Genomic DNA, 26,836 nt, shown 5'->3' with positions numbered 1-26,836 from the left:
AAATATGAATGAGCTCACATTCAAAATCCAGGAGGTATTGATAATTATTTTTATTTTACTGGGCTGCAGCATAAAAAAAGAGAGGTGTATATGAATCAACTTGGAGGTCTTTTAAAAAGGACCCAATTAGGCTGAAACCTCTGAAATAAAAAGCTCAGTTTTGTTATTTCAAAGAAGCAATTTAGATAAATTAGTTTTCCACAATAATAAGCAATTCAAGGAGCAGACACACCAGGTGAGACTTTCAGCTTTGACAGAGGCTTTGTTCAAACTGACCACATGTAATCAATGATCATTCCAAAAAGACAATAAAAAGGCAAATCTAAGACTGAAACGAATCCGAGAAGGGCAGGCAGCACTTTGGATTCTCAATCTCCCTTGGCCAGAGTCAAGCAGAGGCAGTGAGAGTGCGGTTTCGCTGGACTACAGGCTTTCCCATGGTATAGGATGCCATTGACTGCACGTACATCAATAAGGGCGGCACGGTGGCACAGTGGTTAGCGCTGCTGCCTCACAGCGCCAGGGACCCGGGTTCGATTCCCGGCTTGGGTCACCGTCTGAGCGGAGTCTGCACATTCTCCCCGTGTCTGCGTGGGTTTCCTCCAGGTGCTCTGGTTTCCTCCCACAGTCTGAAAGACGTGCTGGTTAGGTGCATTGACCCGAACAGATGCCGAAGTGTGGCAACTAGGGGAATTTCACAGTAACTTCATTGCAGTGTTAATGTAAGCCTTACTTGTGACTAATAAATAAACTTAAACTTTTATGTGGGAATGCACATCATCTCAGCCCTATACTGGAAACAAAAGAGATTCCATTCCCTCAACATGCAGCTGGTGCTTGACCTTGGCATCAAATAATGCAGGTCAGTGCCTGGTATCCTGCCAGCGATTATGATCACAATTTCCTCTAAGCTACATGACCGCTCAGGAATCCAAAAGTTCCTTCAAAGGCTGCAGCCAGGTCAGCCCCTTTAAGTTACTAAACGTGTGCAGCTGCATTAAGGAATTTTAAAGGACCCACGTGCTCAAATAAATGTACCGTGCACAACAGAAAAATTAGAGTGTACATTGGTTATGCCTCCATTCTGCTGCAATTTGGTGTGCCAGCTATTTTACAGCCACCGTGCCAGCCAAAGGATGGTTACTGGATAACAGAAGGCTTTTGGCTATTGTCTGGTGCCTAATACATGAAATTAAAGCTACACAGCCACACGCAATGTGATGGAATAGACCATTGGCATTCTTCTACTACCTAGAGCTGTTTGCAGGAGACCTGCAGTACTCGCAAAAATGGGTGTCAAAAATTTGTGGTGGTCTTCTGCATACTGCACAACTGCACCATCACAAGGTGCCACCAAAGAGTGATGAGTAGGAAACTGGGGAGGAGGAAGCGAGCATCCTAGACAAGTTTTTTTGCCTGGGCAGTCTGTGAAGAACTCCTCCAAGTACAATAGCAGTAATCTCAATCCCAATTCTCCTTTCACTAACGATCCACACCTTGCCTTCTCTTTGCCATTGTCACATTATCCACTTGGCCACAATATGAAAATTAAAGGCATCACAAAATTAACATTCAAAATCAAATTTATAAATGAACTCGTGTCTCATTGCATACAAAACTCAACTCATTAACTTTATATATTCTTTAAGTGTTTGTATTTCATGTGCTTTTAACTGTCCTGGTATTCCGATGCAACATTACCCAGTAGCTGCAGCATGACTGGTGGAAGGCTGCGGAGTTACAGTGGACAAGATTGCCGAAGTATTTGGCGGATGACCTTGTGCAGGTCTGGACTTAGAAGGTCTGGCTGCAGACTGCAGCATCTAGGCCTGGGGAGCAGCACAGAGTTGACTGGCTGATGCACAACAGAAAGGACACCTGCAGAATAGCAGTGACGGGAGGCCAAATGCTGTCTTCCTGAGCAGGTTCATGCTTCATGAAGCCACCGCCACTCCCCTGGAGTAGCACCTCAGCAATCTTTCTAATCTGTTGGCCAGCACCATTTCCTCAATGTGGGAAAATACAGGCACATTTGTCCCCATAATGTCCAATTATACACCATCTTCTCCTACATGAGAGGGAAGTATGTCAGTGAGTGCATTGCAATATATTTGGCTGATCTGACTGTCTTGATTTGAATAGCTGACCATATGTGCAACCTGTGAGATTTAGATGTGAGGCTTGTGGCATTGCTATGTGTGTGAAGGTGACATGAAGTGTGTGTTATATATGAGGCCTGATTTATAAATTGTTGGTTGATGAGGGTGTGGTGATTTGCACAGCGGCTGCGGCTAATGGTGCAGTTGATAGGATATGGCCTTTGAAGATGCAGTCACTGAACTTGACCACTCATGAGATCATCTTGCAACAGTGCATCCAGGTTCTCAGGGCTGGACTGCTTGCACTGACCTCCATGGCTAGCTGCACCCCCTGCCTTTTCAGCATGCCTCTGCAGAGGCTTCTGATCCCCTATGGATGGATCCAGGTCATCTTTCTCACTTTGCAGCTCCTCCACCAAGATTTTCAGTGGAGCGTGGAAAACGTTGAAGCTTCCTCTCTTCATGTTGTGCCATCCTTCACTGTCTCCCAGGTCAGATTCACTTCCTGCACAACTGCCCGCAGCTGTTCCAACCAAAATACACCTCCCCAAAATGGCAAGATTCGGGAACCCTGGATGGCACAAGAGATTATGAGCTCAGTGAAAAAGAAGGAGGAGGCATACATAAATTTCAGGAAATTGAAAATGGATAAGGCCCTTGCGGAATGCAAAGATAGCAGGAAAGAGCTTAAACAGGGACTTAGAAGGGCTGAAAGGGGCCATGAAATGTCCTTGGCAGGCGGGATTAAGGAGAATCCCAACGCTTTTTATGCATATATAAGGAGGAAGAGGGGTAGCTAAGGAAAGGGTGGGTCCACTCAAGGACAGTGGAGGAAATTTGTGTGTGGAGCCAGAAGAGGTGAGTGAGGTCCTTTTAATGAGTAGTTTGCAAGTATTCACAAAGGAGAAGGATGTGGTGGATGGTGAGTGTAGAAGGGAGGATGTTGACATTCTAGGACATGTTGAGATGAAAAGGGAGGAGGTCATAGAGGTTTACAGCATGGAAACAGGCCCTTCGGCCCAACATGTCCATGCCGCCCTTTTTTTAAAAACCCCTAAGCTAATCCTGATTGCCCGCGTTTGGCCCATATCCCTCTATACCCATCTTACCCATGTAACTATCTAAATGCTTTTTAAAAGACAAAATTGTACCCGCCTCTACTACTACCTCTGGCAGCTTGTTCCAGACACTCGCCACCCTCTGTGTGAAAAAATTGCCCCTCTGGGCACTTTTGTATTTCTTCACTCTCACCTTAAACCTATGCCCTCTAGTTTTAGACTCCCCTACCTTTGGGAAAAGATATTGACTATCTAGCTGATCTGTGCCCCTCATTATTTTATAGACCTCTATAAGATCACCCCTCAGCCTCCTACGCTCCAGAGAAAGAAGTCCCAGTCTATCCAGCCTCTCCTTATAACTCAAACCATCAAGTCCCGGTAGCAACCGAGTAAATCTTTTCTGCACTCTTTCTAGTTTAATAATATCCTTTCTATAAAAGGGTGACCAGAACTGTACACAGTATTCCAAGTGTGGCCTTACTAATGTTTTGTATAACTTCAACAAGACGTCCGAACTCCTGTATTCAATGTTCTGACCAATGAAACCAAGCATGCTGAATGCCGCCTTCACCACTCTGTCCACCTGTGACTCCACTTTCAAGGAGCTATGAACATGTACCCCTAGATCTCTTTGTTGTGTAACTCTCCCGCCCTACCATTAACTGAGTAAGTCCTGCCCTGGTTCAATCTACCAAAATGCATCACCTCACATTTGTCTAAATTAAACTCCACTGCCATTCGTCAGCCCACTGGCCCAATTGATCAAGATCCCGTTGCAATCGGAGATAACTTTCTTCACTGTCCACTGGGCCACCAATCTTGGTGTCATCTGCAAACTTACTAACCATGCCTCCTATATTCTCATCCAAATCATTAATATAAATGACAAATAACAGTGGACCCAGCACTGATCCTTGAGGCACACTGCTGGTCACAGGCCTCCAGTTTGAAAAACAACCCTCTACAACCACCCTCTGGCTTCTGTCAAAAAGCCAATTTTGTATCCATTTAGATACCTCACCCTGGATCCAGTGAGACCTTGTCAAAGGCCTTTCTAAAGTCCATGTAGACAACATCAACTGCACTGCCCTCATCTACCTTCTTGGTTACCCCTTCAAAAAACTCAATCAAATTTGTGAGACATGATTTTCCACTCTCAAAGTCATGCTGACTGTCCCTAATCAGTCCTTGCATCTCTAAATGCCTGCAGATCTTGTCTCTCAAAATACCTTCCAACAACTTACCCACCACACATGTGAGGCTCCCTGGTCTGTAGTTCCCAGACTTTTCCCTGCAGCCCTTTTTAAACAAAGGAGGTAATGGAGGTTTTGAAAAACATTAAGGTGGACGTGTCCCAAGGGCCAGATAGGGTCTATCCCAGAATACTGAGAGAGGCGATGGAAGAAATTGCTGAGGCCTTGTACAAATCTTTGTATCCTCTGTAGCCACGGGTAAAGTACCAGATATTGGAGAGTAGCTAACACTGTTCCTCTGTTTAAGAAGGGCAGAAGAGACAATCCAGGAAATTACAGGCCTGTGAGCCTTACATCAGTGGTGGGGGAAATTATTGGAGAAAATTCTTAGGGGCAGGATGTACTCACATCTGGAAGAGGATAGGCTTATTAGCGATTGGCAGCATGGTTTTGTGAAAGGGAGGTCGTGTCTCACAAACTTGATTGAGTTCTTTGAGGAAGTGACAAGAAAAATTGACCAGGGCAGGGCAGTGGATGTTGTATACATGGACTTTAGTAAAGCCTTCGATAAGGTTCCTCATGGCAGGCTGATACAGAAGGTGAAGTCATGTGGGATCCGAGGTGAGCTGGTAAGACAGATACAAAACTGGCTTGGGCATAGAAAGCAGAGAGTAGCAATGGAAGGGATACTTTTCTAAGGATCAGTGCCGGGGCCTCTGTTGTTTATAATATATATAAATGATTTGGAGGAAAATGTAGGTGGTCTGATTAGTAAATTTGCAGGTGATACAAAAACTGGGTGAGTAGCGGATAGTGAGGAGGATCGTTGAGGATACAGCAGGATATAATTCAGCTGGAGACCTGGACCGAAAGACAGCAGATGGAATTTAACCCAGACAAATGTGAGGTGATGAGATTTCGAAGGTCTACTGCAGAAGGAAAGTATACAGTAAATGGTAGAGCCCTTAGAAATGTGAGCATACAGAGTGATCTAGGTGTGCAGATCCACAGTTCCCTGAAGGTGGCAACTCCACTGGACAAGGTGGTCAAGAAGGCGTATGGCATACTGGCCTTCATCGGTCGGGGCGTTGAGTGTAGGAATTGGAAAATCATGTTGCAGCTGTAAAAGACATTGGTTAGGCCGCATTTGGAGTATTGTGTACAATTCTGGCCGCCACACTACTGGAAGGATGTTGATGCATTGGAAAGGGTGCAGAAGAGATTTACTAGGATGTTGCCTGGTTTGGAGGACATGAACTGTGAAGAAAGGTTGAACAAACTTGGATTGTTTTCATTGGAGCGTTGGAGGGTGAGGGGGGACCTGATAGAGGTTTACAAGATTATGACAGGCTTGGATAGAATGGATAGTCAGAGTCTTTTTCCCAGGGTCGAAGGGTCAATTACTGGGGGCATGGATTGAAAGTGAGAGGAGGAAAGTTTAAAAGAGATATAAGGGGCAAGTTTTTCACACACAGGGTGGTGAATACCTGGAACACGCTGCCGGAGGAGGTGGTGGAAGCAGATTCTGTAACAACGTTCAAGAGACGTCTGGATAGGTACATGGATAGGCAGGGAATAGAGGGATATGGACCACGTAGAGGCAAGAAAATATTAGATTAGAGAGGCACCTGTGTCGGCACAGACTTGGTGGGCCTGTTCCTGTGCTGTACTGTTCTTTGTTCTTTTGAGAGATGCAGGCCAGTTCTAAGAAGTGCGGGCTAACTTTAACTGGGGCTAGGTCGCCATAATTTTGGACTTTCATATGCATGGAGTTAAACAAGAGCACAGTTAGCGTAACTGCGCTCACACATTCAAATCAGGTGACAGCACAAATCATTGAATCCCTAAAGTGTAGAAGGAGGCCATTCGGCCAATTGAGTCTACACCAACTCTCCAACAGAGCATCTTATCCCTGTCTAATTTATCCAATGGTCTCTAGGCTCTCATATAAAAGCATCTGGATGAGACGTTGAACGGTGACAGAATCTTGAATCAATCTTGTCATGCTTCGGAGAGGTGGGGAGAAAAAGAAGCAGCAGCATCTCCAGGTTTCTCGGGCTGTTTCCCTGTCCACATTTTACCGACTTGTCTGCAATGTGCTTACTTGAAAATATTTGGCTGATTGTTCTTTATCATTCAGACACAGCTCTTCAGACTGCTTGTCAGGAGGTCAAAAAACTCAAGGAGGAGGTGTCTATGTTGGTAAAGAGTGGTATGTGTAACTCCCATTTGCTGCTCATGGGCTTTTAAGGTGGTATGATCCACTTTTGGTGATTTTTGTACCTGCTGGCTTTAAAATTGATCTTTTGTGCAACACTAACCTGATGTATACAATGAATTAGGTTAATTCCTGACTCTGCCCTCTGCCCACCCACCCAACCCTTGACCTTTTTTGTGGACCGCCCGCTACCTTAAATTTTTGCTTTGCTCCAACAATCTGAATGATCTTAGTTGCTGTCTTCTCCTATGCTACTGAATGTCCTACTGCATGATTATTCTTCCGTTATTCACTGGATGTCACAAGTCAGACTTGTCACCATTTTAAAATGGTGGGTGAACACTTGATGCTAATGAGCCTTCCTTTTTCCTATTTCGGTTATTAGTCGTTTCCAATGTGATGGAACTGTATGTAGTCTTTACTTGTTATCTCTATACCATTAGTTAACTTATCCCTTAAATTTAGCAATCATTTGACATTAGATGTCGTAGCTTAGCACTTAAAGTGCCAATGGCAAAGCCTTGGGCATAAGTAGCCATTTAGCGCAAGGCTTTGCCATTGGCACCTTAAATACTACATGGTACTGAGATAATTCCAAAGTCTTCTGCAGCCAGAGTTCCAGCAGCATCTTTTTCTGCCTCTAAAGTTGTTCTGACTGGACCCTTCGAGAGTTATTACACTTCCCATGGGTTATAGAGTAAGAAAATCACTTCTGCAGTGTTGGCCTAGTCCAAGTCAAGGTTCAGTCTGCCTCACAATGCTTCCAACTACACACAAGTCATGTTTAAAGCTGTTTGTTCTTCCATCTGACCTCCCTGTTAGGCTACTGAGGCTCATTCATGGAATGTAGTGAGGGATTAATAAAGCCTTTATAAAGCATCTTGGATCTACTCCAGAAATGGACAGTAGAAGCTGGCCACCTCCTAAGATATAGTAAATACAATGCATCCCAGTAAGTTATTTGACACAGCCACAGTTTAACCAGTGGTTCCCAAAGGGTGCGGCGCGCCACACTGATGCGGCGAGAGAGGATGGCAAGTGTGGCGGGAAGATTCAAGGACAATCAAAGAAACATTTAAACATGGTTTAAACAAGCATTGTTTTATACTTTCTGGATGTCCCATGATCATATTATAAAGTAGTTGTGTTCTATGTTATGAATCAAGCACTGCTAGGAGTTGTTTTTTTTTGTCTTTGAATGTATTTCTTATCAATAAAAAATTCGGTGTGGCGCGAGCAAATTTTTACTCCGAAAGTGCGGCTCAGTGAAAAAAGTTTGGGAACCACTGGTTTAACCAGTGAGGTTAGACTTAACGACTTCACGCAGTAGGCATTGAACATGAGCAGAAGACTACCAAACAGACAATAGAGGATTGTGTTTCCAAGTACTTTAGAAGTAGAAGCACTTGATCTATCAAAGGAGACTGTATATTTTATAATATTCATTGAACGTTAGGTCTTGTTGGGTAGGGGAGAGCATTGGATTAATGTAGCATGTTTCTGAGAGCATCTGAAAATGCTTAACAAAAATTTTGAAATATAGTCAGTGATGGTATGTGAAAGAAAGAACTTGCCTTTCATGTCTTGGAGATCCCAAAGTGTTTTATAACCGAGAAAGTACTTTTTGATATCTAGTCGCTGCTGTAATGTAGGAAATACAGCAATCCAATTTGCACATAGCAAGCTGCCATAAAGAACAATAAGGTGAGGTTCAGATCATCTGTTTTAATGATAGTGATTGAATGATAATTATTGAAAATCATGGGGAAATTCCCTGCTTTTCTTCGAATTGTGCTGCAGGATCTTTTGCATGCACTTGAGAGGGCTGACAGGGCCTTAGTTTAAATTCTCAACTAAAAGTTTGCACCTCCAATTGTGCCATCGTCCTTTAGTATGGCCCTAAAGTGTCAGTATGGAATATGGACTCGCGTCTTAAGGTTTGAATCCACAATCCTCTGACTCAAAGGCAAGACTGCTATTCACTGAACCATAGCTGACACTTCTAGCAAGCGGTTCGAAAAATCCTTGTTAAGAGCACAACTAAATGTTAAACACCAAATCCCAGAAGGATTGAAGGATCAGCTCTCAATGGTATTTTGCAATTTGGTATAATGTGAGGGAAGATGTGAAAATCAGAGAAGGATCTCTCAGGTGAGTTTGTGATGATTTTAAATAAAATAAAGGTTTGTTAAACAATAACATTCACAACAAGAAAGTCAACGAGAAACATGCTTATCTAACTCAAAGGTTATGCACAGTATGTTTAAAGTTACCCAGTTCCAAATCCCTGTATTTCCCTATCTTCTGAGTTAATCTTCCTAAACAAAATCCTACAGGGTTTTCAAAAACAACAGGCAAAATCTAGTAATAGTTACCACACCAGACACTTGTATATCTCTCTCTCTCCCTCTCTCTCAGGGTTGCTTCTGACATGGGACAGAACAACTGGTTTTCAAAACAGACTTTTCTACAGACTCAGCTTGATTTCACTCAGCTTTCCCTGCTGCAGCTAGATTGCACAGGTTGAAATTGTTTCTGATATACCGTTATCCCTTTTGATCTTCCTTTTATCTGAATGAACCTCATCAGAAAATGCTCTTAATTACCTTTATTTCGGTCAGTCCCCTTTTTAGAATGAACCTCATCTCCTCCTTTGAACCTCTAACATCTTTACGCAAACCTTTGACATTCTATTCTGCATTGTTATTAATTTGCCTCAGATAAACACCTGTTTACATTGTTGCTAGACTTATCAACATATCAAAAGCACTAGTTCCACCAACCTAGCCAAACTTTCTCTTATCACTACGCAGCTTCCATTTTAAACTGAAAAAAAACATACAACCACCAGAACACATTCCCAATTAGTGGATTTTCTTGATTTGTCATGTTATCACAATGTCCTGACATCCTACAAATGACGTGAAGGTCTGGGAATTTTTTAATGTGCATTTTAGTTGAGGGATATTAGATGAAAGTCCCTGCTCTTCTTTCAAAAATATAATTTCCATCACTGATGTCTCATCCAAACAGTGGAACCTCCAACAATACATCAAGCACTTTTTCATGCTACACTGAAAGTGTCAATACAGACTTTGCCCAGATTGGAAGTGGGTTTGAACCCAAAGCCATTCATTTTGGAGATTAGATAATTTGACTAAGAGTACAGCCAGATAAGCTAAACTGTCACCTTACTAGAGGAGGAGGCTCCACAAATATCCTAATCCACAATGATGGAGGAACCCAGGACATCAGTGCAAAATATAAGGCTGAAGCATTCGCAAAAATCTTCAGCCAGTAGTGCCGAGTGGATGATCCATCTCCGCCTCCTCTGGAGGTCCCCAGCATCACAGATGTCAATCTTTAGCCAAATCGATTCACTCCGCGTGATATCAAGAAATGACCGAAGGCACCAGATACTGCAAAGGCTATGGACCCTGACAATATTCCAGCAGTAGTACTGAAGACTTGTGCTCCAGAATTTTCCACCTAGCCAAGCTGTTGCAGTACAGCTGCGACACTAGCATTTACCTGGCAATGTGGAAAATTGTCCAGGTATGTCCTGTAAACAAGCAACAGGACAAATCCAACCCGGCAATTAGCAGTCTACTCCCGATCAAGGTATGTTTTTCATCAAATGAGGAAGAAAGAGAGAAAAACAGTGATCCAATTTGTGACCCGTATGAGGCAGACATCAGATGGATGCACTTAGGTTGCGAGGGATTTGACTTTGAGGCCAAACATTGTGGGCAGAATTTTCCCATCCCGCTCGCCATGGGAATTGTAGCGGGCCGGGTGGGGGGGGGGAGACCATGCAAAGGTCTGTTGACCTCCAGCAGGAATTTCCTGCCTTGGGGTGAGCACAGCCAGAAAATCCCTGTGTTTTCAAGAAGCAGCTAGATATAGCTATTGCGGCTAAAGGGGTCAAAAGATATGGGGGAAAGTGGGAATAGGTTACTGAGTTGGGTGATCTGCCATGATCATAATGAATGGCAGAGCAGCCTCAAAGAGACAAATGGCCTACTCCTGCTCCCCATTCCTTTCTTTCTATGTTTTCTATGATCTGAATAACTAAATAATGGATCAGGCGGCAAGTCGGAAAAGCTGAAGCATAGGCTGTTGGCAAGAGGAGGTGACTTAACGCTGGATGACACCTTGAAAATAACAGCTGCATTGGGAGTAGTGGATGGATGAGTTCACAGAATGCAACTTGGGGTGGAATTTTACCAGCACACTGTCTGAGGCTTGTATGATCCCCCCCCCTGAGGCCAACGGAGAATGCCGTTCTGCGATCTTTGCCCGCCCCCACCGTCGAGATGGTAAAATTCCGGCCTTGGTTCCACCTCTGACGTAGGCACGACAAAATTTGAGATCAATCGAGTGGCCTTGCGGAATCCAGGTGTATGTAAATGTATGCAGCAAATGTCTGAGAGAGCTTGTTTCAGATGTGGCAACTAAAATGAGGGGGAAAAGACTATTTTGCGAAGAGCTGAACAGAGGGGGAAACCTGGCAAACCATGTAAAGGAAAGAGAGGTGAAAGTAACACAACTGTGAGACAAGTTGAAGGAGATGCAGAGAGTGAAAGCAAGCACCAGAAAGTTCCAATGATTGTTGCTAGTGTTGAAGTGAACAGTATTGTAGATTCAAAAATGACTAATGTAATCGGCAGAACACAGTGGGAGAAATTGAAGGCAAAGAGAATCTAGTGCAAGTCTCAAAAATGTGTCAGAAAATTCTATCTCTGCACATCTAAAACTTCACTTCAAACTGTTGGGATTTGAGAGCTGAGGATCAGAATGTAGAGGCAATGTTAGTAATAACTGAAGAGGATAGTGAGCCTCTTCTGAACAGGGAAACTGCCCAAGCCTTGTGGGTGCTGCACATTAGATTGAAAATGAATTCTGTGAAATCCCATGTGAAGCTGAGAGAGGGGTTTAGACCAATGTTTGAAGGAACTGTGAAGTTACAGAAATGCCAAGGGCGATTGATGAGAACATGAAGATTGTAGCTCAGCCTATACACAGGACATCCTTTGCTCTGAGAAGAAAGTTGAGGCAAAGATCAGGAGTTGATTGACCAAGGCATCAGAGAACCAGATGAAGGATTAACACAGTGGGTAAGCACTGTTGTGGTCATGCCTAAACCAAATGGTGACATCAGACTCTATATTAGTGAGAGAACATCACCCAATTCCCACTGTGGATGAAGTCTTTCGTGAGCTGTCGACAAGCGAGGTGTTTTCCAAACCAGACTTAAAATGCAGATACCACCAGCTGAAACTTCACCCTGATTCAAGGAAGGTAATAACTCGTGTCACCCATTGTGGACTTTTCCAGTACAAGAGATTACTATCTGGCATCAACACAACAGCAGAGATTTATCAACACAAAATCCATAAGGTGATACAAGGGATGGTTTGAGTCTAATATCTTCCCCATGACAGATATCAAGCTAGTTGGGCTATCGTGTCTTGTTTTCTGCCTCCCTCCCTTCTTGCACAGAGAGGATTTATTTGCTACTTTCCAGTCTGATGGAACCTTTGCAGAATCTAGTGAATTTTGGAAAATTAACACCAACGCATCTCCTCTCTCATTCGCCACCTCTTAAGACCCTAGAGTGAAGTTAATCTCGACCCAGAGACTTGTTAGCCCCCAGCTCCATCAGTTTGCTCAGTAACACTATCCAAGTGATTGTAATTTCACTAAGCTCCTCACTCCATTCCACCTCTTGAGTTACCAGCCATTTATAGTTAAGGACAGAAGCAATATATTTGTTGATTTTATTTGCCATTTCCTTTTTATTTACTATTAACTGACCATTGTCGCCCTCTAGAGGACCAACACTCACTTTACATGCTCTTTCCCTTTTTAAGGACTTGTAGAAACTCCAATTATCCATTTTTACGTTCCTAGCCATCTTCCTCATGTACTCTAATTTCTTTCTCCTGATTAACCTTTCAGTCATTCTCTGTCGTTCTTTATATTGTGACTGATCACCTGTCCTGCCACTCATCTTTGCGCAGTTGTATTCTTTTCTCCTTAAATTTGATGCTTTCCTTGACTCCCTTAGCTAACCACGGATAGTAAATCCACCCCCCTTAGAATTTTTCTTTATAGCCAGAATATACTTATTCTGAGTATTCTGAAGTACACCCTAAAGTATCTGCGACTGCTTCTCTATTGATGCATCCCCTAGCCTAGTGTCCCAGTTTACGACAGCTAGCTCAGATTTCATGTCCACATAATTGCCCTTCCTTAAGTTTAAAATATTCCTCTTAAACCCATGCTATTACCTTTCAACCTTGATGTAAAATTTGGTCATATTGTGGTTGCTCCTACCTAGGGGTGCCTTCACTCTGAGGTAATTAATTAATTCTGTCATATTACACAATACCAAGTCTATATAACCTGCTCTCTGGTAAGTTCCGGAACATGTTGCTCCAAAATAACTGCCTTGGTAGCATTCTATGAACTCCTCATCCAGTTTATATGTAGATTAAAATCACCCATGATTATTGCCGTCTGTGATAACCTTCAGGACTTGCATGGGGAATCCCTAATCGATCTCCCTGTGAGACTTGTGGGAATGAGTTCCCATGGTAATAGGCGAATGCCTGCCCAGGTAGAACTCGTAACCCGAGCCCTTGATAAGGCAGAAGACTCCTAGCGGGTCTAGTGAACTATCGTCCCAGAAGGATGTGTGCGCCTCAGGGTTGTGGTTTAACTTCTAATTTATGAATAAAACATCATTCCTTTCCAGTTGGCTCCTGAGTTATTATACCATCCCTTTTATCACAAGCGCCAATATTTCTTCTTGTAACTTTGTCCTACGTTGACTCTCATCATTTTGTAGAACTCTTCAGTTCCATTACTTCATAATGCAGTGTAAACATGTTGGAAGATTCTAGAATTATTCATTTTATGAAGCATTTAAAAGCAGTGTTCCTCAACCGTTGTCCGTTGTTTAAACAGAACTTTTGTGTTGTCTTATTTTCAACTGACTGAGCTAGTTTTAGGAATACTGAGGCACTATTTCTTTGCCTCATTCTCCAAGAAAATCAGAGCTAGCTACTAATATGCAGTGGACTCCAGTATGAAGATATAATAATCAATGATCAGTCCGATAAAGAGCTGGCCAGGTAGGATGGTTTAAATGATCACTTCTGATATTTTGTTATCTATGTAGAAATATGATCTTGGCTACACTAGAAATAAGGATGCTGCAGTTAGCTTCAGTACCTTAGTGTTCTGGAAGGAAGAATAAAAATCAGAGTTCCTGCTCCTCCTGATGGTTATTTAGTGGTTCCTGCTGGAAAATAGACATGTATGGATATTGGCTCTGAAGAATATTGAGCTTGGTTTGATTTCCTTGGCCATCAGATATCATGATAATACTTGGGTACATTTCAGTCTCTAAAAATGGGTGATTTTAGGTTGGGTAGGACATTAAACTGGTGAAAAGTTGAATGTCAACGCTGACTCGCTCAATTCCATTTTGAACAAAAGCGAGATAGGTGGCAAACAACCAACCTGCTTTCAGAAGGTGGGTTGGCAGTTTGAGCATTATAATGAGGTTGTGAGCCTCATATTCAACCTTTATTTTAAATTTAACTCTGGCTGACTGAGTTTTCCAAACCCTGGGAAACCCCTCAGGCAAAGGGAGGCAAGGATTGCTGGATCCAGAAGATGATTGACTTTCAATTTTTCTGCTGGATCCAGTGTGCCAACTTCACCAGCCCCTGTGATGATCATCCCTGCCGCCCAACACTGCAGCCAACCAACTCCTCCGCTCCACCCTTCTGATCACCTTTACAAGGCCTCCAGTCTCTGGCACTGCAAGATCAACCCGTCCAAACTCTCCTCCTCCTGTCTCTGGCCTCCAATCTCTTTGAGCCCTTGTCTCCTGTCATTGACTCTTTTTATGCATCCTATTCATGCTCAACTTCAGACTCTGATCCTCCTCGTTTATAAAATTCTAGCCCAACGATCCGCATTGCTTTTAGGAGAGGAAAAGAAATGAGAGAGGAAATTGTTCCAGGAAGAAAATTGAAAGTCACTAAAGTGACTTCATTGGTTTGGTTTATGGTGCAATTGTGTGGTCACGTGGAGTTCATGATCCATCATCAAGTCAGATGGGTAAAAGGACACTCACCCATTTTGTTTGAGGCTTCATGTGATATAAATCTCAATTTGTGAAGTGCCCATAAGCCATGTACATACAGAAACATGATGTGCCCACAATCAAACTCAACAGTTCTGTCTTTAGAGGACCCAACATGAAAGTAACCAGGGTTCAAAAAAAGGAGAGAGAACACTTTTGCATCATAAAGCATGACCTCACAGCTGCATATTGCTGTGTTAGTTGAAGGCAGCAAGGGCTTTTTAAACAGCAGCTTGTTGAGCATTGACTGCCCACGGCCACATGGCTGAAGGCAACCATCAGGCTAATGATGATCCAGAACTTTCACCCAGATATCCCACTCTTTCCCTGACACACTGATGTGTATATTCCAGGACAATGTGCAACCCCTAGCTGAATGAATCATGGACAGTCCAAATGTAACAAAAGAGAAACCACCTGAAAAAGAGGAGGAAGTGTCTGGAAAACAAAAGAAGTCCAGTAAAAAGCAGAAGAAATTGGCTGCAAAAGCGAAGGGATCAGACAAGAAGAAATTATCTGTAGAAGAGACCAAGCCTGTTGAAGATGAAGAGCCTGTAGAAAAGAAGAGTGAAAAAGATTCAAATCTCCTTGTTTTTTTCACAGACGTCGTGGAACTAGATAAAGCCAAAGCACAGAACAGCAAATTGGATGAAGAAATTCTGGCATTACGCAATCGTGTACGTGAATTGGACTGGGAACGAAAATCCCTTTTAGAAACAGTAAGTAGTTTGCACCAAGACAGTCACACTTTTGTTACAATGCACTTGAGAACCAGCTGCCCCTCATTCTGCTCCAATTATGGCTATGACAGTAGGCTTGTGGACTGCCATCGCACCTTGTTGCCTGCTGAGGCCCTTAAGGGTCTCATCCCGCCACTGCTGGTATTTAACCAGCGTGGGGGGGGAGGAAGGCAGTCACTATGCTGGAAGCCCGATTAGCAAACACTGGGGGTTGCTTGTCGGCTCTTGAGGGAGCCATCCATCATTGTCAAACACTCAGCTACATAAACAGGACTCTCCTTTTCTGAGACTAGGCTCTGAGAGAACTGTTGACGTTGCTTGATTCACACATTTGTGTGCTTCTCATAAGGTTTTTTTTCTGTGATTCCTTTTGTCAATGTCTCAATATTTATTTGCATAAGATTTCAGAGGTGTGAAATGCTGAAAGCTTTTATTATTGATAAATTAATGACCCATTTGATCAACACTTTTATAGCGTTATAGGAACATCAGTTTTCTTTCCCCAAGAATAATGAATGGGTGTTTTTTTCACTTTGCAATTCCACACATACCATTTTTACTGTAGAGTCATTGGTTCTGTATATGGTGTATCTTGGGTGAATGAGCATGGAAGGGCCATGCATTGGCATGGAGAGTTTGAGGTTGCGTCGGAGGTGGGTGGGAGGTCGAGTTGACATAGGGTCTATAAGAAGCCATGGGAATCCACAAAGATCTGGGCCTATGTTAGGGTAGGAGACGGTGTGAAAGTTAGTCATTTCACTCAAGGGAGGATGCGGGGAGCAGGAATGTCAAATATACAGTGTGCACTTTTGTAGCTTCAAAAGAGCAAGAGCAAAGAAGAGAGAGAGATTGGAGGTTGGAGATGGGAAAGGGCAGTAATGGGAAATGTAGCTCATCTTGCATTTGGTGAACACTTGAGGGTAAATTTTCACTCCATCATCTGGCAGTGGGATAAATTGCAGCTTTGAAAGATAATTGGCCTTGTTTTTATTCCATTGATCTTAACAAAAGGAAAATTAGACATGTTCTGTAGGGATCATGTGATCCACACCCCATCTCCCTGTCACACCCAACCCCAACAATGAAGGAGAAAACTTTCTCCTGCCTAACATTGGCGAGATGATGACCCGGGGATAGACAGCAGCATCTAAAAGAGCACGAGGGAGGAGGACTCGGAGACAAGAGCATCTAAAAGAGCAGGAGAAAGGAGGATTCTAGAGCTGTCTATCCTGTGGTTTCCAGCGCAGGCTGACCGCGTTCTGAGAAAAATCGAAGTGTGAGGTACAGCAAAGCATCGGTGGGTCAGTGTTTTTCTCGTTTATCTTTCAAAACTTGGGTAGATTTAGTAATTGCCAGGTTTTATAAGTAGCAGTAAGTTTTACTAATAGTAGTAAATCTTATTAGATTGGCTGGTAAGTATTTTCTATTTTTCTTAACTGGCGATTTCAGTCAAGAACATTTTTATTAATAATGTGAGCAAAGACTGGGCTAGATATATTAAAATTTAAATAGTAAAATAATGAATTGATTAAATGTTTTAATGATGGCAGGCAGGTGATGTGTTGTGGCTGGACACTGTAAGAGCTTGTACACACCTGTGTGATCCAAGGACATCTGCAAGAGCCTGTGGCTGGAGGAACTTAGACTCAGAGTCATTGAGTTAGAGGCTGAGCTGCAGACACTGTGACACACTGGGGAAGGGGATGAGTTACCTGGACAAATTGTTCCAGGAGATGGTCAGACCCCTTAGGAATGGTTGGCCTGATTTGGCCCATCGGCAGGGACAGTGAGGCAGGTGTGCATATCAAGAAGGTACAGATGCTAGAGGAAAGATAGAACAGGAGGTAAAAGAGGAGGGATGTTGCATTTTTATGACCAGGGAGAACATCACGGAGGTACTGAGAGGAGATATATCCAAGGCTTCGCCCACTATCTATATGGGTAGAACTGAGAAATAAGAAGGGAGAGATCACTTTGATAGGATTGTACTACAGGCCCCCAAATAGGCAGCAGGATATTGAGGAGCAAATATGTAAGCAGATTACGGATAGCTTCAAGAAAAGTAGGGAGGTCGTAGTAGGGGACTTTGACTGGAACAGCCGTAGTATTAGGGGCTTGGATGGAGAGAAATTTGTTGAGTGTATTCAGGAGGAATTTCCCATTCAGTATGTGGATGGCCTGGCTAGAGAGGGAGCAAAACCTGACCTCCTCTTGGGAAATAAGAAAGGGCAGGTGACAGAAGTGTTAGTGAGGGATCACTTTGGGACCAGTGACCATAATTCCATTAGTTTTAAGATAGTTATGGAGAATGATAGGTCTGGCCCAAAAGTTAAAATTCTAAATTGGGGTAAGGCTACTTTTGATGGTATTAGACAGGAACTTTCAAAAGTTGATTGGAGGAGTCTGTTGGCAGACAACGGTAAGTCTGATACGTCGGAGGCTTTCAAAAGTGTGTTAATCAGGGTTCAGGGTAAGCACGTTCCTTTTGGAGTGAAGGGCAAGGCTGGTAGAAGTAGGGGACCCTGGATGACTCTGGATATTGAGGCCCTGGTCAAAAAGGAGGAGGAGACATATGACATGCATAGGCAGCTGGGATCAAGTTAGATCCTTTGAAAAGTATAGATATTGTCGAAGTAGAGTTGAGAGAAATCAGGAGGGCAGAAAGGGGACATGAGATTGCTTTGGCAAATAAGGCAAAGGAGAATCCAAAGAGCTTCTACAAATACATAAAGGCCAAAAGAGAAACTAGGGAGAGAGTCTTAAGGATCAACAAGGTCATCTATGTGCAGATCCACAAGAGATGGGTGAGGTTCTAAATGAATATTTCTCATCGGTATTTACTGTTGAGAAAGGCATGGATGCTAGGGAACTTGGGGAAATAAATAGTGATGTCTTGAGGAGTGTACATATTACAGAGAAGGAGGTGCTGGAAGTCTTAAAGCGCATCAAGGTAGATAAATCCCTGGAACCTGATGAAATGTATCCCAGGACATTGTGGGAGGCGAGGGAAAAAATTGCGGGTCTCCCAGCAGAGATATTTGAATAATCGACAGCCACAGGTGAGGTGCCTGAAAATTGGAGGGTAGCAAATGTTGTGCCTTTGTATAAGAAGGGCTGCAGGGAAAAGCCTGGGAACTACAGACCGGTGAGCCTAATGCCTGTAGTGGGTAAGTTGTTAGAAGGTATTCGAGAGACAGGGTCTACAGGCATTTAGAGAGGCAAGAGTGATTAGGGACAGTCAGCATGGCTTTGTGAGTGGAAAATCATGTCTTACGAATTTTATTTGAGTTTTTTGAAGGAGTAACCAAGGTGGTAGATGAGGGCAGGGCAGTTGACGTTGTCTACGTGGACTTTAGCAAGGCCTTTGACAAGGAACCACACGGTAGGTTGTTGCGTAAGGTTAAATCTCACGTGATCCAGGATGAAGTAGCTAAATGGATATAAAATGGGCTTGAAGACAGAGTTGTTGTAGAAGGTTGTTTATCAAACTGGAGGACTGTGACCAGCGGTGTGCCTCAGGGTTCAGTGCTGGGTCCACTTTTAGTTGTTGTTTATATTAATGATTTGGATGAGAATTTATGGGGCATGGTTAGTAAGTTTGCAGTTGACACCAATATTGTCATTAGCTGCGCTACAAGCAAAATAGAGTAGTATAAATAAGATTTGAGAGTTAAGAATTCAAGAGATTCATGGCTGAAATATTGGTGTGGGAGAAATGGGTTTCAATTCATTGGGCACTAGCACCAATACTGGATAAAGTGGGAACTGTACCATTTGAACGGTCTTCACCTGAACAGTGCTGGGACCAGTGTGCTGATGAGTTATGGGGGGCGGCTGGTGGTAGAGAGATCAAATAGGCAATCATTCAGGCAAGACAAGTGCTCAAGCCTCATCATCTTCAGTCCCAGCATTAGATATTTCTTCAAGACTCAGTCACCTATAACTCTCCGAAAGGGACGTGAGGCTGCACTTCAGCTCACCTTTCCGTGGACCGTGAAACGTTCTGAACAGCATTGTTAAATATCTGTCTAGCTAGTGCTCATGACTATGCCTCCATTTTGAGGCTCCCAGTGTCCCAAGCTCCCTCATTGTGACATTTGTGTACCTGAAAGAAAACGATGACACTCATCTGAGCCTTAAGGACCCAATTGTTGATGGTAAAGAACATGCATCAGATGTCTTGGAGACTTGCTCCGATCATGTTTGAGACCATCATGTTTTCATCCCAACAGGTTGACAAACGCACATGGAACCCTGGCACACCAATGCGTTGGTAAGGTGCACATTACCATGTCAATTGACCATCTCAGAGTTGTCAGTGGTTAATGTGATGACACTAGCCAGACCTTCTGGCCCAGTGCTGCATCCTCCCATGTCCAAGTCAGGCACCTGGGGTCTCTGCAGAAATCTCCTAGGTTACGTAACTTCAACCATCTAGCAGGAATCACAAGGCTCAACATCAGTCAGCGAAGCTCCTCGCTCTAAATCATGATGGTTGGAAGGTGGGGATATGTTCAGAAGTAACCGCGGACATGAGATAATGCTGCAGGCAAACAGAAGCACATAGGAGGTTCAAGTTTGGGTCCATAAATAGAGCTAATTCAAGGCTGACAGTACATACATGGAGGTCAGTGAAAGATGTGTCGTCTCCATGTGCGTCATTATTCAATCCTGTAGGACCCACATTGAACAATCCACATTGCAGAAGCATCAGGGTACCAAAGCAGCCTCCAGGTTCTAAACTCAAGAGGGAACATAATATGAACCTCTGAAGCAGGTCTCAGATATATCTTAGGGAACCATGACTTTCTTTGAAACAGAGGCTTTGCTCTTGTCGATACTGCACAGAGGATGGTCAGGCCCTGTGTTGAGTAGGTTCTAGACGCCAAAGAGCAGAGGTAGACACTGGGACATCTGGCAGTAGCAGGGGTACCTGCAACACTTGATGGACCACTGTGCATCTCATCAGGGAGAAGAGACATAATACACCACATGAAAAGTGGACTGAGTCAATATCTATTTACATTTATGTAAATTCTATGCAGATTGTGGACACCCATGCTACCTTTTGTGCTCTTAATGTTTTTAAATTTTTCTTAGCTGACTGCTGCATCTAGGTGTTTTGCCGACATCCATAGTGGATGTGGAGACCGCCTGCTGATTGCTATGCCCTGTTGTCTGTGATGACCCTGGGGGGGGTATCATCTGGAGAGTTGAGGCCAGGAGGGCTCTGGCCAGCTTTGAGTTGCCTGCTGTGGGGCAAATGCACCCTCTCAGCCTATGGAGATGCAGATGAGGGGGGAATCACAAGCAAAGGAGATTGGGATCAGTTGGACACTCTTGGAGTCTGCTGGTTGGATATTCCTAGGGTGTCCAGCTGGCGGTCCTCCTCCCTATGGGCACCTGGGGCCCCCTGCCTGGCTCCTTGAGGAGCAGGGGCACCTGGAGTGAAGTTAAGTTGCCCCATCCACTTATTCCATAGCCACAGGCAACATCCTTCAATGGCTAAAGCAATGGAGCCCTGACGCATCTGTTACGATGCAGAGATTGATCCCCTGATGAGAAGCAGCACCAAATCTCCCAAAGATGAATACCTCGCTTCGTAATCTGTTAAAGGTGTTTGGGAAGCTGTTTACTGTTTTTCATTAACGTTTAGTGGTTCATTAACAGAAAGACCTGACACCTACCATAAGTGAACAATTAACAAGCTATTTATTTAACCAACCGGGAATTTTAACTAAACAAGTAACATATCAATTAAAGTAAGATTCTACTGGAACGCTATTCAAATAAATATAAGGTCCGTTCATTACCAAAAGAAATAATAATAATGCAACCAGATTTTGTGGCTTGGGAAAAACCTTTGGAGTTCTTCTGTTGATTCCGCTGTCTGTAAACTCTTTCGGATGTGGGTACCCTTTGTTAGATAGATGGAGAGTTCTCTTAAGAGATATTTTTAAACTGGCGGGGAGCCGCTCTTTCCCTCTCTAGGTGCTGAGAGGTGACAGCCCCTCAGGTGAACTGTGGGCAGGCAGTTGAGTTCCTCTTTATAACTCTGGTGACCTATTAATTTTCCTGCACCAGGATTGGTCTGATGTTGTCAACAACAGCAAATTCAAACTTGCTAGGTTCCTGATAGCTGAGTGTCTTCTTTTAAACTGTCAAATAGGCTGTCAAAATTCTAAAGCCTGTTACCAAGGCAACTCTGATGCTTGGTCGTTGTTACAAATGTTGCAATCTACATACCCTGTGTGCCTGCATTTTAAACATCCAAGCACTGACACAAAGCCAGCTTTTAAAGGGACCACACTTCACAAACTCAACTTCACAACACATATCAGGCCCAATGTTCTGGACAAAAATCTTCATGGCAGTTGCCATCCTACTGGTGTTGACCTCAGTGTGCTGGCATGTCGGGCAACGATATCAGACTGAATGTGGGCAGATTCCTCCATTGTCCTTTGCAATCTTGAGATGGTATCTGACAAACTTACCATATGTTCCCATGTCTGTCTTGGCACATGCAACACCTGTGTGAAGGCCAAGTCCAGAGGTTCACCATCTGATTCACTCTGCAGGAGCCTGACCTCCAAAGGTCCTCCTCCGTGTGTCGGTGACTTTGGATGCCCCCTGCCTCCACCTGCTGTGGACCTGAATCTGTGCTGTGCTCACTAGATTGTGATCCCAAGCCTGCTCCCGAACTAGGTCCAATCGAGGTGTGTGTCTGCAACTGGTAATCTGCACCCAAACTGGCCTGGTGAGGTTGGTGGATCTCCTTCTGTTATCACAGAGACGTTCTACAAATGTGTTAACAAGGGCCCCCAGCACATGGTGTTGCTGCGCTTGGGGCAGTAGGCCTCTTACCTTTCAGGGCCATCACTCACCACGACCAACCCCTGGCTGCAGAGAGTGATGTGTGCGCAGATGTGGTTTTTTAAACCAATGAGGTAACAGTGGCTGGACAAATCCCAGGTTGTCCCACTACAAGATATGACATGCATCACATTCATACAGATATAATGAGCTGAAAAGCCAACGATCTGGCACAGAAGCCAGCAGGAAACTTGTGGTTTTTCACACCTGCCACAGCATTTAGTATCCCGTCAAGAAACCCTGTCCGGAAAAACCTAAGAAATGGTAATATTTTTCTGTTGGTAATATTCTTATTGTATTTGTGAACTGTTGGAATATGAGCATTGTAATTAAAGCAAGGGACAGAACGATTGTGTGAATATAAACTCTGGGTTTGATATGGTAATGAATCTCGCAAAACTTTGAACAGATGTTTACATTTTACTACATTTACATTTAATAAGGATAGTTACAGAACAGAAATAGATTTGAATGGGTTGTTGTGATTCAAAGGAGAAGTAATGCGTGAAAGAAAGGTGTCATTGGTAAAGTGTGGACATAATAAGCTTACTTTAAATTCTAAAAGCTAAAGCAAAGAGATGAAATGAATTAATCCTGTGAGAGAGCAGCTCTAAAGAGGCTGGGTGAGACAATGGGGAGATCAAAGGGAAATATGCATCACCTCTCGGCCTTTTGGCTAAGATCAAGTGTGGTCTGGTGATGCTGCAGTTGGTAGTGGCCATTGGGTTGCATTTAAGCTTCATATGCTTCATATGAAGCAATTTTTAAAAGCGGTATCTCGGCCTTTTGGCTAAGATGCAAATGAGATCAAGCCGGGGGGGGGGGGGGCGGGGGGCGGAGACGTCTGCCTACTCCAATCAGCTTGGCTCATGTAGATCAGGCCCAAGGCAGGGTAGAGGGTTGCATACCCTGTCTTGTCAGCCTGGATCGGAAGTGTCTCAACTTGTTGAAACTCTGAATTGGATTTGATTTGATTGAATTGGAAAAGTACAAAAAAAACGGAGATACTAAAACCTATGAATGAATCTGCTTATGATCTCAGCAGACAGGAGGAATAACTATTCAAACTCCCAGCAAGGAGTGTGAACAATGCAAGATCTGAAAAGCTAACTGCAGGAAATCTGAGGGTACCTCAAGAAATAATTAAAGCCACTGTGTGGTGAAAGTTACTGGACCTTTTGTAGATCGTAACATCTGCTGAACAGATGGGGAAGGTTAGCTCTGAAAGTGGTTAAACTTAATATTGTTTGAAATTGTTTTAAGATATTGGTGCTCTGAGAAGCCATTGTCATATTTAAGTGTGATATGATTTTATTTTATTATTTTTTTCCTCTATTTCTTAATAAACATTTACTTTATTAAAAAATCATCATAAATAGTCGGGGATCTCGGTTCTGGATTTCAAAATCTCTTCAATACTGTACAAATTGCAAAAACAAACATGAGGGGTAGTTGTTGCAAGCTTCCCTTCTGGGATTTGAACACCTCTGCATTTACCATCAACTGTACGCCTAATACTCTGGAATGAAAAATTCCTCCCCTTGTTCCTAACTCCAGACCACAATTCCCTTCTGAATGGTGATGCTCTAAAAATGGAATTCCTTTGGTATCCTTCTCTTTTCTTGGTATCTAATCTGTTTATATCACAAAGAAAACCATTGCATTATTTTACTTCTGAGGAATTGTCTTTTGTGACCTTTTGAGCTGAACTGAGACACATGACCACTGTTGGTGAGTAACACACTTATTACACTGTGTTGCTGTACTGCTATGCAGCATGAGAATTGTAGTATAGTGATTGAACTTGATTTATTATTGTCACATGTATTGGGATACAGTGAAAAGTACTGTTTCTTGCGTGCTAAACAGACAAAGCATATCATTCATAGAGTACATAGGGGAGAAGGAAATGAGTGAGTGCATAATGTAGTGTTACAGCCATAACTAGGGTGTAGAATGTAGTGTTACAGCCATAACTAGGGTGTAGAATGTAGTGTTACAGCCATAGCTAGGGTGTAGAATGTAGTGTTACAGCCATAGCTAGGGTGTAGAATGTGGTGTTACAGTCATAGCGAGGGTGTAGTGATTATATACGGGAACAAAAATCCAGATAATGTGAATATGAATCCTCGGTAGCAGTTTGAGGGCTTGAATTCCATTTAAGTTTAAACATAACTAGAAATTAAAAGTTGTTATATATAAAAATAACCATGAAGATTGCCATGTAAAACAAAAAAATCTGTTATCCTTACCTGGGCGGCATGGTAGCACAGTGGTTAGCACTGCTGCTTCACAGCTCCAGGGTCCCGGGTTCGATTCCCGGCTCGGGTCACTGTCTGTGTGGAGTTTGCACATTCTCCTCGTGTCTGCGTGGGTTTCCTCCGGGTGCTCCGGTTTCCTCCCACAGTCCAAAGATGTGCGGGTTAGGTTGATTGGCCAGGTTAAAAAAAATTGCCCCTTAGAGTCCTGGGATGTGTAGGTTAGAGGGATTAGCGGGTAAAATATGTGGGGGTAGGGCCTGGGTGGGATTGTGATCGGTGCAGACTCGATGGGCCGAATGGCCTCCTTCTGCATTGTAGGGTTTCTATGATTTCTGTTATGGTCTAGACGTGAATCCAGCCTTGCACGAATATGTGGACTTCTAATGTTCTCTGAAGTGACCCAGCAGGTTACTCAGTTGCATAAAACCAGGGTAACTGAGGATGGGCAATAAATGTCAGGCTTGGCCAAGATGCCCAAATCTTAAAAATTAGTATTTTTAAAATGCATAACTCCCCTACTATGTCAGTCAAGTATTCCTGGATGAAATATAGCATATACCAGATGCTCGCTCCCTCAAATGTCGTATATTGAGCACTTTTGGTTGTGGGTAACATGGGGTTAAATGCAAATTGAACCTCCACTTGGCACATCCCAGATATCTGTTCCCAGATGAACTTTAGCACAAGTATCCACGTAGCACTGCCCATTCGCGCACGTTCAGGCTTATTACATACATCTTGTTAAATATATCTCTCCCAGTAACATGCCTTGGCCCCAACCTTTGAAGAATCCCTCCAACTATTTTACGTAATATCTCTTATTTCCTGACCATCCCGAATGCTGCTTTGTGCAAGATGGCAAATCTGTGTTGAGAACTTGTCGGTAGAAACTCAGTTCAGAAACTCAGATTCCACAAAGCCAGCAGAAAGAGACGTTTTATTCCATTAGTCAGGACTGAACTCAAACCCAACCTCGAAAAAGGTGTTGCATTTAAATAGCACCTTTCACACCTTGTTGACTTCACAAATTGCTTTACACCGGCGAAGTACTTTTTGAAGTGTAGTCACGGCTGTTATAGAAACATAGAAACCCTACAGTACAGAAAGAGGCCCTTCGGCCCATCGAGTCAACACCGACCACAATCCCACCCAGGCCCTACCCCCATATCCCTACATATTTTACCCACTAATCCCTCTAACCTACACATCTCAAGACACTAAGGGCAATTTTTAGCATGGCCAATCAACCTAACCCGCAGATCTTTGGACTGTGGGAGGAAACCGGAGGAAACCCACGCAGAAACGAGGAGAATGTGCAAACTCCACACAGACAGTGACCCAAGCCGGGAATCGAACCCAGGTCTTTGGAGCTGTGAAGCAGCAGTGCTAACCACTGTGCTACCGTGCCGGGTTACAATGTAGGAAATACCGTAGCCAAAAGTACATACAGCAAGGACCCGCAAAAGACTGTGTGCTAATGACCAGATCATCTGTTTTTGTGATTGGGATAAATTTAAGGATGCCGGGGATAAACTCCCCAGCTTTTCTTCGAAATGGTGCTATGAGATATTCCGCATCCAAATGAGGGGGCAGGCGGGGAGTCGATTTTAACTCGCATTCTACTCCATGTTACCCTTAACCAGGAGTGCTTAATATATCTCACATTTGCTCCATGCTATATTTCATCTAGAAATACCTGACTGCGACACTGTAGGAGAATTGCGCATTTTAAAAATATATTAATTTTCATGATTTGGGCACCTTGGGCAAGTCTGACATTTATCTTTAAGATGGCACCTCCAGTGGTGTAGGAGGTACTGCACTTGGGAGTCAGCTTTAATTTCTGTGCTCAAGTCCTGGAGTGGGACTTGAACCCACAATCTTCTGACTTAGAAGTGAGTGTGCGACAAACTCAGCCGTAACTGGAGGAACTGCAAGAACAATCTGTATGGAGAATTATTGCACCACTCAATCCCATTATCATTTATATTGGTGAACATTATTATTCATTTATGAGATGTGGGCATTGCAGGCAAGGCCAGCATTTATTGCTCGTTCCTCATTGCCCTTGAGAAGGTAGCTTCTTGAATTGCTGCAGTCTATGTGGGGTAGGTACACCCACAGCGCTGGTAAGGAGAGAGTTCCAGGATTTTGGTCCAGTGACAGTAAAAGAACAGCAATATATATCCAAGTCAGGATGTGAGTGGCTTGGAGGGGAACTTCAGGGTTGTTG

At 43.4% G+C, this 26,836-nt stretch overlaps 1 protein-coding gene across 1 annotated transcript in view; it reads left to right on the top strand.

The window, feature by feature from the left end:
• The window catches only part of LOC144510262 (uncharacterized), a 150,670-nt gene that overhangs the window by 34,695 nt on the left and 89,139 nt on the right, over positions 1-26,836 (top strand). Inside the window, exons 8-9 of the mRNA XM_078239756.1 lie at positions 6,491-6,562; positions 15,333-15,448. Coding sequence (XP_078095882.1) covers positions 6,491-6,562; positions 15,333-15,448 — 188 coding nt within the window. The remainder of the gene's footprint in view (positions 1-6,490; positions 6,563-15,332; positions 15,449-26,836) is intronic.

Source organism: Mustelus asterias, chromosome 22, assembly GCF_964213995.1.
Source record: "Mustelus asterias chromosome 22, sMusAst1.hap1.1, whole genome shotgun sequence".
Lineage (NCBI taxonomy): Eukaryota > Metazoa > Chordata > Chondrichthyes > Carcharhiniformes > Triakidae > Mustelus > Mustelus asterias.
Note: the sequence above shows the minus strand (reverse complement) of the source record. Positions and strands in the feature narration are given on the sequence as shown.